The 15,599-nt window shown below is 36.5% G+C and overlaps 1 protein-coding gene across 1 annotated transcript; it reads right to left on the bottom strand.

Annotated features, from left to right (window-relative positions):
• Window positions 1-10,977: 10,977 nt before the first annotated feature.
• On the bottom strand, window positions 10,978-11,909 carry LOC103938040 (ylmG homolog protein 1-2, chloroplastic-like). Its single transcript, XM_009348038.3, has one exon. It carries the CDS (start codon window positions 11,834-11,836, stop codon window positions 11,162-11,164), a length of 675 nt encoding a protein of 224 aa, XP_009346313.2. The 5' UTR covers window positions 11,837-11,909; the 3' UTR covers window positions 10,978-11,161.
• Between the last annotated feature and the right edge of the window lie 3,690 nt (window positions 11,910-15,599).

The following is a 15,599-nucleotide window of genomic DNA, read 5'->3' on the forward strand; positions in this document are numbered from 1 at the left end:
TGCTGAGAGTTTGTCAAGAACAAAGACAAGAAGGAGGAGCTCGCTGAAAAGACAAATCAAGGTAAGTCCGATCAATATGAGCTCACCGATGAAGAGGAAGATTGACGCCCAATGAAAAACCTACTTTCAATATTAATTGCATCTATAGAGGACATGAGGCACTTGAAGGAAAAAAGGCTTTCAGTCTTGTACATAGGAAGGGAACTCCGACGACCATGAAGTGGAACGTCCTCAAGCATTAAAACCCTCCACGAACTATATGTGGTTTCATTCTTTCTTATCGAACTACAAGTAGAACGTCTTGCGCGTGACGACATGCCAGTGCGGGGCGGTGCATGGTGACACGTATCATCATGTGACGTCATATGAAACGTGTTCCAACCAGTTTTAGTTCCCAAAACAACCAAACAAAGGGAAAATTTTACATTTTTGACATTAATGTTTATTAGTATGGTAATTCCTCATTTAGGTGAAACTTACCCCAAGGACAAACTAAGTAAGGTGGCTATGACCTCACAACGTAACCGTGAGTGGGTCTTCTCTTTTAAAGGTAGTATTATATTATAGTTTCCATACTTGTACTTTTGTTTGTTTATGTGAAATGCCATGTTTAACTTAGAAAATAATAACTATCTACACTTGGTTATTTTATTATTATTTTGTGAGTACAACTATGGCATGTACACACTTTTGATTCTATATGCTCATTATTAAATGTACGCACAATGTCACCTTTAGTTGTACTGTCCGAGCCAAGGACCAGCTTCACGTGTATGTTCACATGCACCATTTATGTTTACTTTGGATTCATAGTAGGTGCTAGCCTATCCCTAGTTTTGCATTAGGCAACTAGGACATGTATGTGAGCACTTAGCGCCAACTTCACGTGATTGTAGACTAGAATGTAAATTATACACCCAAATGTTCATGTAGTGACTTTCTGCATGACTTGTGTACTTACATAATCTAATGAGCAATGACTATTGTTATCACTATTACTTTTACCATTTTGTACCCGTATCCTTTTGTTACAACATTTGTTGGTGCTGTATAGTGTACTTATGAATAGTATGTTATTTTGGGAGACTCTACTTATTTTACAATGAGAGGTTATAACTTCACGAAAACAACGGTTTTTTACAAAACTCTGTTTTTTGGCCCACTCACTTTTGTTTTTTGCCACTTCAAGACTTAGTAGCGGTGGCTCTTGTGGTGATGAGGATTATTGGCAATGCTAACTTTACCGGTCCCTTAAAACTAAAAAATAAGATCAAAATCAAATTCTAAGGAGTGTAACAAAAAAATAAGTCAACAGTAATTAATGGTGTTATTGTTCCCCTTAGGAAAGGAAAATAAAACCGATGGTGAATGAAGGGTTTTACTTTTTTCATTATTTTTTCATGGGTCAAGATGTCATTTCACAAGAGAAAATAATTGCACACCCATTTTTCCATTGCACAATTATGTTATGTCTCTTTGATTTATTTTTAATTTAAATATAAAATAAACAAAGGTGTGCATATATAAAATTAAAAATGTGGGTTAATATTACTCTCTCATTTTCAAACCATGATGAAGACAAGAATCCAATTCCAAGTGCAGTTACCCACAAATCAAATGCAAGCTAAACCATGTTGTATAGTTTACGAATAAACAGAGATGGAATATAACCATCCACAGTTTAAGTGATTGCTTAGAGACGGTATTACGAAATATGGAATTTGCTAATTGATCAAGAATATGACTCTATTAGAGTAAGTGGTTATATCAAGTGTTCTGGTTTCCTTTTTGTGCTGACTTGTTCCATGAAGTTGGCATATTGTATTACAAACATGAATATTACTTACCGTTAGGTTGTGTTTGGTAGGGTGCAACTTGGGTTGGGCCAACCCGAACCCATTCATGTCCAACTCGACTTTAAATCCAAACAAGCGGGTTTTTTTTTAATTATAACCTGCCCAAACCAAACCCAATTTCAACCCCTTCATTGATTGGATTGAGTTGGGTTGATCATTTGCCCAACCCAACCCAACCCAATTAACCAAACCCGATTGGGTTGAGTTGTGCAACATGCTTCTCAATGACCTTTGCACCTTCGTGGAGGATTCATTAATGACTTTTGATGGATTATGATAGAAAAGTGCATGGAGTTGCAGAAAGCAATTGTTTTTCTACCAGTCACACTTCGATTTTTGCTCGAAGGAGGCTTATAATCGATGTCCAGTTGCGTACTAGCTTTGTTTTTTTGCAGGAGCTTTGAAAGACAAAACTTGAGTGGGGTACTAGCTTTGGACAATGAAGTGTTCCTCTCTGTTTTTTTCTTTTGGTACTAGCTTTGGTATTTCTTGTATTTTAATTCAAACTTTGCATGAACCCGATTGAAACTTGAAAAAGTTGGGCAACCCGAACCCAACCCAAGTAAACTCGAACCCAATTAAATCCGAGCTCGAATGAACTCGATTAAAACCTAACCCAAACCCAATCTTGAATTGTAAAAGTTGGGTTAGGATAGGGTTGACCATCCAACCCGCCCGAGTTGCACCCCTAGTGTTTGGTACGTGGAAAATAGAGTTTGAGAATAGTTGTCTTTTTCATATTTCGTAGATTAAGAGTTAGGAAGATTTCCAAGCTTATAAGTCTCCAAAAGAAAAGTCAAATTATAACTGTCAAATTACAATTAATAGTTGATGTGGCAATCTGAAGTTTTATGTCAAATTTTGTACTTTTCAAATTGTCAAATGTTATTTTCTTATTAATATAGAGTTTTAAGACCATCTTCAACCTTTGAGCTAAAACCTAAAATTTTTAGCCCAAAAAAATTAAGTTTTAACTTAAAAACATTTTTTTTTGCTCCAACCCTTAGACCAACTCCAATGGTGGGCTAAAAGCCAAATTACACTCCAAAATTTCCCCCCAAACCCACTCCAACCCAAGGGGAAATTTTGGGCTAAATGCTAAATGCTAAACCAAGGCCAAATTCCCCCCAAAATTTAGCCCAGAAATCGGAGTGGACTCCACCCAATATTTATCGAAATTTAAATTTTTTTTAGATTAAAATGTTCATAAACTTAATTTACGATAGTCTATATATTTATTATTTTTTAAAATTTAATTTAACAAAAAAATTAGCCTAAGTTCATTATTTAATAATCTCAGACTAAAATTTTAGGCTAGAACAGTTGGAGCAGAAAAACTGTTTCTGGGCTAAAAGCTAAATTTTCTGGGCTAAAATATTTGGCTTTTAGCCCAACCATTGGAGATGGTCTTATAGGTTAAAATTTTAGCCTCAGATCATTAAAGAATGAATTTAGGCTATTTTTTTTCTTAAAGTAAATTTTTTAAAAGAAAAAATTATGTAGACTACCCTAATTTAATTTTATGAACATTTTTACCTAAAAATATTTACATTCCGATAAATATTGAAAAATCACTAACCGACACCATGAAACTCATGAAACACTATGAAAGAATATGAAACACATAAAAGATATTTTTTTTTAATTACTTTAGCCTTGGATTTATATTTGGACCGTTAGATTTTTTTTTTTTTTTTTTTTACCGTTGGATTTCATCAAATTAGATCTTAACCGTTGAATTCAAAGAATTTATAAATATAAAATTAATAAAAATATACATATATGGTGGACCAGCCACACTAACCTAGGGAGAATCCTGTGCTAAATTTGGCCTAGAAATGAGTTTTGAGTTTTAACTCATATTTGCCCTAAGGGTTGGAGCAAGTTGGGGTAAGTTTAGAACCTAAAATTTGAGTTTTACTCCAAGGGTTGGAGTAGGTCTAAATAGTTGAATTTATAAAAAATGTTGAAACAAAATTTTTATTGGTTAAAATGTTAGTGGAATAAGGAACCCTCTATTAAAATCAATTAAAAATAAATTTGACGTTGATGTCAAATTTGACTACTAATCACAAGGGCTTTAACAATCTTCAAATAATACTTCGGTTTGAAGATTTTTTATGTCAAATATGCACACTGACATCTCCACCTAAAATTTAACATTTCATTTGAAGATTCTCTAAGAAAATAAAGAGGAAAGTGAAGCCCTCCATCTCATCGTATTCACTTTGCTTCCCCTTAAACCAAAAAAACCATTGATTGCCATCTTTCCCTTCCTCATGAGTAGACATGAGAAATCATTTTTCATAATTCCTTTTTGTCTACCAAACACAGCCTTGTGTAGTGATTTTTGCAATTCCTCTCCCCCCGCCCCCTCCCAATATTTTATTAATTTTATCCTTTGATTTTCTTTAATTAGTTCACTTCAATGACTAAAAAAATAAAAAAAAACATAAAAAAAAAACAATGTGCAAAAATCATTTCATGATAACTAAAATGTATAAAAATCATTTCTTGATTACTAAGATACCATTAAATAACTAAATGATATGATATAAAACATGTGTCTGGGTTAGGCAGTGTGTGGGGTATGGGGTTGTACGAGGTGACAACTTAACGAGGAGTTGGTTTGCAAGTCAATTCTTTGTTACAGAACCGTGATTTGTTTAAATGGTTATTCATAATCATAATCACAATTGTTTCAAAAAATCGATCTGGAGCTAGGCGGTCCTAGACAGGCTACGCTGTCCTAAGCAGTGAGCTAGACGGTCCTAGATGGATTTGGTTTATATTTTTACTTTTATTAATTGTGTGCTTTTTTATTTGGGAATTGTTATTGACACTCCAAAATTCTCATTCTACACTCCAAACTTTCTATATTAAGAAAGAAAAATACACTTGTGAGGAGTGTGGAATGAGATTTTTGGAGTGCCAATAACACTTTCCTTTTATTTTTTAGTTTCATAGTGATATACTTATGGAAATGGTGTACTTAATTTGCAAAGAATGGATTGACTACAAGTTCATCCAATTATGAAATGAATTGGAGAACTTTTGAGGGGATACATACAATAAAAAGAAGAAATAAACTATATGCAACAACGTTAAATAGTTTAGTCTATGTTCAATCCAATGCAAGGATCATGAATAAGAAGAATTTAGTCTATCATACAAGAATACTCCTCATTATGATTCTATGCACTCCTCATTATGATTCTATGCTTATTGTTTTTTAAATATTGGACTTGTTAGATGGATTTACTTTGTGTATTATTCTACTTCTATTTTTGCATTTTGTCATTCTTTTATTATCCATACAAGTATATATATATATATATATATATATATATATTTTAAGTGTAAATAAATACTTATTTACAAGATATATAGTAAATTTACATAATTTGCCTAGGCTGCCTAGGATTCGCCTAGCCGTCTAGGCATTAGGATCCTGCCCGCAACCCGACTAGTGCTAGCATTTTTTAGAACCTTAATGATAAACGGATGTGATTGAAGGATCCTGAAAATCCTCACAAAGAGGATCCGACGAGAATGCTCCTAAGTGACAACCTAATGAAAAGTTGGTTTGCAAGTCAATTCTTTGTTACAGAAAAATGATGAACTCCAAAACATCATTATTATTATCGTGACAGTTTCATTTCACCGTGTTAATACATTTCATTCTCAATTTTTAATTTTAAAAACAAAACTTTCTTGTGCAACATCATACGTCACAAAATTATTCAAACTTGTAATTTTCGAATTAATGATCCCTTGACTATTTTTAGGCCAATGGTTCCATCATTATACAAAATGTCATATATAAAGAAAAATTCAACATTTCTTGACTAATCTCACTTTGTTAATTATATTTCTTTAAGTGGTTTCAATTATTCTTTTGAATTTCATCTTCTTGGCTAATGGTCTCTTGGATTAATGCTATGGCTAAAATGCTAAAAAGATATTACTTGAAATAGATTGATTTGATTAAAATTTAATGAAATGCTAATTGGATTGGTGCAATATGCATGGGGTGTGATATCTCTATCAGTTGCGAATAATTTTAAACAAATCAACCGAAAAATTATTATAATCCACTTACCTCCAACTCTAGCAACTAGCATCATCATCCATCGAAAAATTAAGAGTAAATTATAGCAATAGTCCCTCAACTTTAATCAAATTAAAGCAATGGTCTCTCAACTAAAAAGTTATTACCATTGATCCCTCAACTAATCAAAATGTGTAGCTAGGGTCATTTTTGTCAACTTCGTCAAAATTTTATCAAAATAAGTTATGTTGGAAGGACCATGGCTACAATTGAGGTTTCTCAACTCATGAAAACATGTAGCTATGGTCATTTTCGTCAACTTCGTCAGAATTTTGTTAAAATGAGTTATGTTGAAAAGACCATTGCTACAATTGGATTAAGGTGAGGGACCATTGCTCCAATTGGGTTAAAACTAAGGGACCATTTCTCCAGTTGGATTAAAGTTGAGGGACGAATGGTAATGAATTTTTAGTTGAGGGATCATAACTGCACGTTTTGATGAGTTGAGGAATGAATGATAATGAATTTTTAATTGAGGGACCATAGATGCATGTTTTGATGAGTTGAAGGACGAATGGTAATAAATTTTTAGTTGAAGGACCCTTTTACTCCAATTGAGTTAAAGTTAAAGAATCATTGTTACAATTTATTCAAAAATTAAGGTCACCAAATATTGGAGTTGATGAGGCTTATATATATATATATATATATATATATATATATATATTATCTCTTATGCTAAATTGTTTCAAGTATATAAATAAAAACAAATAATAAAGACTCAATTCAGACCATAATCTGGATCTATATCTTACGTGTGTAGTAAGAGACTAATAATTTAATTATTCAGATTCGTCCAAAATGGTTTGATAACCAACTATTTGAAATTTAAAAATTAAAAATGTACATACAGCAAAAAATAAATTGAAAAATGTCATCAACTTTGAGATAAAAGGTAAATTCAATTAATGTTTGGGCCTGAAATTCACATTTTCGCTAAATTGAAGTCAATCCAAAAAGGGAGCTATGAGTCTCAGCCCAATGGTGCAATGCTGATAGCGTAGCCAAGTTGCGGATACGCTAGCTAGGATTGAGATGTTTACTGATGAGGATCAAAATATTCCAAGGATCGAATGTAGAGGAAGACTAGGTTCAGAGTCCTAGTTCAAGAGGAAGGGGCCGAGAAAGGATGGTGATAAAGTTTTGGCTGAGTATATTCAGAGAATGCCGAGGAATTAGAATATTTTCAAAATTATACAACTCAGCAATTCTTACCACTAAGAAATTTTTCCCTATAAATAGAAGTGGCTCTACAACTTGAGAAGCCCCTCAAATCAACAAACAACTCAAAACGCTATATGTGAAAATCCTCGCTCTACGTGAAACCCTTCTCACATCCCTGAGAAAAACACTAACTATCCTAACCTTCCCACCATCACACCTTCAGTTCGAATAAGAGAACAACACTGGAGTTGTAGAACCAGGCGATTCAAAAGCACCTTTAATTCGGATCAGTGAACGAAATTGCTTCTGGTTAATTGGTTATCTATCCAAGTCTCAGCCGGTGAAGGTTTTTAACTTTTTCACCTAAAGAGTTCATCTCAGTAGCTTCTTGGCAAATTGGGGTGTTACCAAGTTACCCTTGTACAGTACAATGAAAGTCGAACTAGTTATTAAACTTCACAATGATCTAGTAACTTTATGTTCATGTTCTAGAACCCAGGGCTGAGACGTGTTCATTACTTGACTATAATTGCTCGAGTATAGAAGTCAAAAGCACATTCAACACCACCACCACTACCACCACACCTATGCGACCCGCTTGACTGAGTTCAGTTGCAAGTTGGCACGCACTCATTCACGAAAATGACGTAATTAGTTCATAATTACTTAGTTACACACCACGTAAACTTTGTGATTTCTAAGTTCAATATTTCCATATTATTTACATATGTTGGTTCATGCATTTCAAATAGACGGGAGACGATGTCCATAACCAGTTCTAGGTTATTATCCATATTTCATATAGGACAATACTATTTCATTCTTTTTTTTTTTTTTTTTTTTTTAAGAAACGATATTATCTACACTAAAATGGAATGAGTTGGCTTAGCTTTTTAATGAGTTAGCAATAATATGAGTCAAATTTGTCTTTGGCGAGAATCAAACCTAAGACCTCTCACTTACAAGTAAAAAGAGATATCACTAGACTATAGTATTAAGTGGCGTGTGGAGTTCTAGGTTCAAATTCACCTTTTTGTTTTGTCTTTTTAATTAGCTAGTTCTATTGCTTTTAATCAAGTTCCGTCCTCGTGCCGTGTGGGGTTCTAATTCCAACAATAGAACATTCATTCCTTCATATCCGCGACAAGAATTTGATTCTTGCTTTTCTCCCGAGTGTAATTCTCTGTGCGCCATGTATAAGCGAATGAGAGAAGAAAAAGGTCACAAAAATTCAAGAACCCTAATTACAGTTTAACCGAAAAGTTTAAAAATCTCAAATGCTAATGGATGGCTCATACCATAATTAGTCCTAGATTAGTACTTGCCACACCATAAATCTATTATATGTAGCTACAATTTTGCAATTCATTGCATCTCGTCCTTTTTATAATTTAGATGAATTTACATGTTTACCTAATAAAAATAGGAAAAATAATGAATTAAAGAACTTATAAATAGGAAAAGTGAGAAAAATTAAGTTGATCTGATTTCTGTTTTTAGGCATCTAATTACCAATTTCGTGAAAAAAGCTTACACTTTTCTTATTTTTTACGTGTAAGTAAACAGTATTTGGTTATAGATTTCAAAAGAAAACTTACACTTTTTGGTTCCTTATATGTAATCAAAGTTCTAAAAGACGTTAGACGCTAGTCGGACAGTAGACAGGAGCCTAACGCCTAGGTGGCATTAGGCGAAAATTTTTAGAACAGTATGTGTAGCTAAAAGGGGAAGAAAGTTAAGTAGTAGAATCCCATGTAATTCAGCCGGCCAACCCCAAGGTCGCCAAATTGCCCCATTTCGCGTACAATCCGAGCCATCCTGATGATATCCGTACTCCTAGTCCAAACACCGTCACCCGAGGAGCTTCCTGATCGAAACTCCAACACCGTGAATTCGATTCTATCGGAGCAGTTACGGTGGAAGGTGGCGGTACAAGGTGTCAAGGACCCAAACCGAAGTTATCTGCACCTTCCCACGCATGAACGAACCATTGTTTATGGAAAGTTCACCTTTGAGCTAGATGTTGAAAGCCTGGATAGAATTTGGGAGTCCAAGAGGGAGATCGGCTTGATCTAATGCATCAGCGAAGCAAGAGCCATCCATAAGGGGTATGGGAAACATGCCAAAGGAAGAACAAGGAGGGATAGGGGCTGCCCCCGACTCAGGCCGCAGCTAGGGTCAGCAGAAGCTAGAGTGCTAAAACACTTACGAACCAAACGGGAGAGAAACTGAAATTGGAAGGTTGAGACTCTCACACAGCAGGGAGAAACGCTCTCACGGAAAGAGAAGACCTCTTACCATCGATATGAACATTTAAACATATCAATTAGCGTAAACATTCAATAGTTCCCCTAATATGAATTAGACTATCAGCCAAAACAGGAGGAGTTGAAAGAAATAGGTTTATGAAGATTGGTAATAGCCTAAATGCCGATAACATTAGCACAACACTCATAGAGAGAAGACCTCTCACCAAACGGAGGGAAACTATCGTTCGAGAAACACCAGAAGCTTTGGGAAACACCAGAAGCTTAGCTTCCTTGTAATACAAGCAACATAAAACACCATCATTTGAGAAACATCAATGCTTATATATCTAAATTTTGGACATTCTCAATGAGGTGGAGGTTGTAGCATCCATATCATGCTGCTGCACTCAGATATGAACTAACACATTCATTGAAACCCAAATTAAAAGATTCATCTCTCGGGGATGTCTCTTCTTTATTTACCAATCATAAGATGCGCCAAGGAGGTGCAACGGATGCTGCCTCAATATCGATATGGACACAAACATATCATTTAGCATAAACATTCAAAAGTTCCCCTAATATGAATTGGACTATCAGTCAAAAAAAGGAGTTGAAAGAAATAGGTCTGTGAAGATATTAGCCTAAATGCCGATAACTTTAACACAACACTCCTAGATGTTTCAAACAATACCTTTTGACATAACATAGAGAGACGCAAATCCACTTTTCCAAATTAATCCCCAGTTCTGGAAATGAAAAACTTAAACAGGACAACGTTGCATGCCCGATCTTCATCAATGAGAAGATACAAAAAGCAAAGCATAATCACATTTCTTAGTCAGATTGCTCCTTCAAAGACGTAGTAGTCTTTATATGGTCGTTTAGAGACAACATAGTCAATTCAGATTCCCCAACAAAGGGTTCTTGAAATCAGCCAACACAACGGCTATACATCACTTAATTCCACTTAAATTTGACCGAAATCAATTTGAAAGAACACCGAATCACAAAACTATCATGCAAACTATACCTATTCTGCAAAATAAAGTACTGCTAACAAAATCATTTTAGAAGAAACATAAATAAGCAAACTACCTCACCCAGCTAACTCATTGCAAAACACATCAGAAAATAACCCATGTTAAAACTAATTCATAGAAAGTAAGCCTTAAAATTATACTGATGGAAGCAGTTAATTACGTTTTGTAATTATAAAACCTCGTCCTGCCAGCAGTATGATCTATTATGCAACCTGAGCCACTCAAATCACTTTCTTCATCCGTTTGTGACTATAACATACTTTCACCCTACTCTATTTTCTCTCCTTTCCTTCTCTCTTTCGGCATGAGAAAGCACATTAGTTGTTGTCACAAACGCTGTTGCTTCATCAAAATTCATCATTAGTCTAGAATAAACAACAAAGTGCCAAGCTTTATAATTTCTTTTCTATCCTCATTTGGCAACATTCACACATGATATGATCTCCAGAGTTTCAAAACAAATTTTCCGTGTAAAAGCTGGACATATAAACATCGCTTAGCGCCTGCGATTCATACCAAACTGCAAAAACACATACAAAGGCGTATCGAAAATCTATTCCACAAAACCTGTCAAAATTTATATATTTCATACTGAATTCAAGTTATTACAGTGTTATAACCCACCACAAAATGAGCAACCATAGAAATCTAAACATTGAGCTAAACAACAAATAAGTTTCCTTACCCAATTGATCAAAACCGGTTCACCAACAAAACCCGCCAATTTTCCTCTTGGAATCAGTAAGTTCCTCTACTGTTGTTGAGAATCGACCCAAGCGTGCCCAAAACTGCGAAAGCCAAGAGAGGACTAACATCCAAGGTATCGAAAATCGGCGGAATTATATTGCGGAAGAGGTTCAAATAAGGATCGCAGAGGTCCCGAATAGCCGAAAGTGGTTGACGGTCCCAAGGAATATTAGGGAACCAGCTGAGCAAAACCCTAACCATCAAAACCCCACTGTAGATATCGAGCCATTTGGAGAGTCCGGCAGCGACAACCGTCAAAGGGGTATTCAAATAACCGGTCGGGCGGTCCCTGAGCGCCGCAAAGAAGAGGGGCCCGGCGGCGGATCCGATGGAGGGTCCGAATTGGGAGCCGAACCTGACGAGCGAAATTGAGAGGCTGCGGACGGCGGCTAGGGTTATGGCGAAGAGGGTGGTGAGGGTGCGAGTTGGGAGGTGGGTTAGGGGCGATGGGGGCTGAGATGGGTTTTGGGGGAATAGGGTTTGGGGGTTTGTGGTGAGAGTGGCACAGAGGGGTCTGAGGGAGAGTTTGGGGATTGGGTTGGTGTAGGATTTGGGATTGAATCTGAGAATGGGAGTGGGAGAGAAGAAGGGTTTGAATTTAGCTTTTGGTTTGATGGGGGTTGAGGTGGGGAAGAAGATAGCTTGAGACGCCATGACTGATGCCATGCTTTGATTGGGGATTATCTGTTGCGGTGAAAGAAGGAAAGTAGCCAAACACTGAACCACTCTTGTCAGGTGTATATACAACTGCTTTGTTTTTAGACTACAGATAAGCGAAACACAAATTGCATATTAACAAAAAAAATTGTTTTATTTATTTAGATCAATTACTAACATTCATTGATATGACGTTCCGAAGAATTACAAATGATAGGATGGAGTGCACTTAAATATGTCTCGACAAAAACTTTGTTGGCGATTTCAACCGGGTTGAAAATATTTTAATCTTTCTAACTTGGTCTTACGAAACTAAGGTTGAAAAGATTGAGGAAAATCAGTCATTCACAACCACTGATCAATGATTCCTTGAAAAGTTAAGAATTAGTAATCCTTTTTAGAAATCGAATGGACTCTGTCGATATACATGCGAGGAAGGTAAAATGAAAGAAGATGAGTTCTTCTTTCTTTTATCACTTTGGAGCTATGCTTCGAAATGCTTAGCAGACAACCGGTGATAAGTCGAAGGAAGGTAAAAGGATTTTTTTTAATACAAAGGAAAATTTGTTTGGCCCCCTAAGCTTTGATTTAATTACAACTTTCGTTTTAGCAAATATTGATAAGGTGATGCTATTCACATACCTATTTTTATCTCTCATATGTTTTTCTTAATTTCTCGCCGCTAGACTGAATAAATTGAAAAAAAAAATTAATAAACAAAAATTAATAAGGATGTGTAAAAAATAAAAAAGATGTGTGAATAGCACTTTAATATTGATATTGAACTTGTCACAATGAAAAGCGATAGTTTTTTGAATAGTTTTGATAAAACCTTTTGTCTCTTTTTTGCCTTTTAAAACTTAATTTTTGGATCGATGTTTTAAGAGTGTTATCAAAGAAACCAATGCTCAATTCTCTGCCTCGTGTTAGGCCATCTCCAACCGAGGGCTGGCCAGAGGTCTCGTTTTAGCCATCTGGCCCTCCAAGATTCTCCAAGATATTAATATTTTAATGAACAGTACAGGGCCATATTTGCCTTCGTCTTCAACCGAAGGCCAGAGGGCTCGTTTTAGCCCTGCCACAAAAAACCGTCTCCAACCGAGGGCCAAAGGGCCATAGGGCCAAACATAATTTATTATTTAAAAACTACAACTTAAATTCAAATCCAACAGCTAAGTGATGTCAATAGTACATCATGATGTCTTGCATCATATTACACACTATGATAGTGAAGGATGAGCGAGATGGGTATATTGATGGAGAGTCTGATGACGACCAAGAAGATCCAAATAGGTCAAGAAGGGCTCGTGCAAAAATATATGATGGGCCTAATTTGCCTTTCAATCCAAGAACTGGTAGTATCTTTGACACACCCTGACCGAGATCAGGGCATGATGGCCGTCACGTGGAAGTGACGTAACCATGTGCACAGTGTGGAAGCTAAGAAATAATAAAAGTACGAATAAATAAAAACCAAGTTATACACTAAGTAGATAACATACACGTGCAAGCGTAAGTGTGAAAAACAATATTCAGAGCACGGAAGACCTAGTGCAGTCCGGGAGAAACAAACACTAAATAAACACGCCCAAAGGTGGTCCTACACTGGTGATAATCTGTCAGATATGCCGTGAATCCCTCGAGAGCCACCAACAGAGTTATCCAAACTAGAACCTGGAGGGGCGCAAAACAGAAGGTGTGAGTGGGCAAAAACAAAACTTTTCAAAATCATTTCAATATCAAAAGTACTAACCCCTCGCCGTAAAACCTGTATAGTTTCCCAGAAAATAGAATATAATATAACTCATGCTCAGAAATATGCCATGTCGAATGCCTCTACATAGAAATGCAAGTACTCAGGTAATGTCAAATCAATGCCATGAAATCTGTCAGTCGGAGTCACCTAACGTGACCTGTACGGCTGAATCTAGAGCTCAAATCTCCAACTCACTAACTATACCTGCACACGAGTCGAAACTACCTAAAGTGGTATGTACGACAGGACTGGGTGTAAATAAATACGCTCAAGTGCTACGATCACGTGAAGACTGGGCGAATAATCGCGAGTCATCTATGAGTCGGAACCACCTATAGTGGTATGTACGACAGGACTGTGCACCTAACTTGGATCCAAGATGAGCGTGTGGTGCGGGAGGTGAACATCACGTGAAGGACTGTGCCCTACTTTGGGCGGGAGCACTAACATCGGGGGTGCAGGTTATGAGCTCTCTATGCATCTCAAATCACTACTAAACATAAACATAAACCATAACTTACTTGGCACTTACCTATGCGTCCGCAGCACCAAACATATATATATATATATGCAACTAATAATGCATAATTAAACGGGCAAACATAATGCATGGCATATAAAACATATAAACGTTTAATTTCATTTTCTGGGAAAAAATCACAAGTATATAGGTATATACGGAAAACCAAAAGCCCACTCACTGGTATGTAGAAGGGTCGTAACCCCTTGCCTCGAGTGACTGCTCTCGTCCTCGGGATAGGTCTCACCTATATGCGAAACAACTATAAAAACGTTAATTTAAAGCACATAACCCAAACTAGGTAAAAACTTCTCATACAATGCTCAAATGGGGTGTGTGAATACACCAACGTGATCTGCTCTACCTCACGAACATCCCCATATTTTTAAAATATTTTTTTGACACCGCACTCACCCCCATGCGCCGCCAAGGCACGGCCACACGCGTCGCGCAGGCACGTGCCTGGCACACTAACGACGTCAGTTAACGCCGTTAGGAATATTCCGTTAACTTTGACAGATTTTGTTAAAGTTAACCTAACGCTGTTAGGAATATTCCGTCCAAACTGACGGAATATTCCGTCGTCTTCTCCGGCCAACCTCCAGCGCCATCACCGTCGCCGGAAAACTGGGAAAGTTTCCAAACTTCATATCTCACTCGTTTTTCACCCAAATTTCACGAAATTGGTACCAAAATGAAGCTTACAACTAGAGGAACAAATCCTTACCACTTTCAAGCACTAAAACCAACGGAATCTTGCCGGAAAAACTCCACCAAATCCGGCCAAACCTGCAACTCACAATCCCGACGTCCAAAACCTTCAAACGAACCACCTTGAGCTTTCTAAGGACCTCACCAAGCTTCCTACAAACTTGAAATTCCCAAAAACACATGAATTTACATGTGCATGAACAGTAACCAAATCGGGGATCTCGAGTTTGACGTGAAAACAAAGGTTCCCTTACTTGAAATGGGTATGTTTGAACTCCTAAGAACCTCACGAGCACAAATGTAAAGTTTGCTTCCTCGATCTACCACGTTTTCGAACACTTTGGTTCTTGTCCGTACAAACTGATGACGAGTAGAGAGAAAGAGAGACAGATACGGGACAGGGCAGAGAATAGGAATGAGTGTGGGTGTGTGTGTGGTCCAAAATCAGCCAACCAAAACCCCAAAATGACCACACAACAAAACAAACACACTAGGGGCAAAACTATCATTTTACCCTTACGGTACGAAAAGTCTGAGACGGGCTGTCACAATCTCTATAAATGAATACATGAGGCACTAAGAATGATACGTTCTCGTGCCACAAACAAGTACCTACAACATGACCTTGTTGCACATCTTTGGCCCAAAAGAAGCATGGAGTAGGCGTTTAAGTTTTATGTTGTTAAATGTTTTTTAAAATGTTGTTTAAGTTTCATGTTGTTAAATGTTTTTTTTTATGTTGTATAATTTGTATGTTGGTTAATGTTATTTAATGTTATTTCATA

This window comes from the organism of the source record quoted next, unplaced genomic scaffold (genome assembly GCF_019419815.1).
Source record: "Pyrus x bretschneideri cultivar Hongxiangsu unplaced genomic scaffold, Pyrus_bretschneideri_v1 Contig37, whole genome shotgun sequence".
In the NCBI taxonomy this organism is placed as follows: Eukaryota; Viridiplantae; Streptophyta; class Magnoliopsida; order Rosales; family Rosaceae; genus Pyrus; species Pyrus x bretschneideri.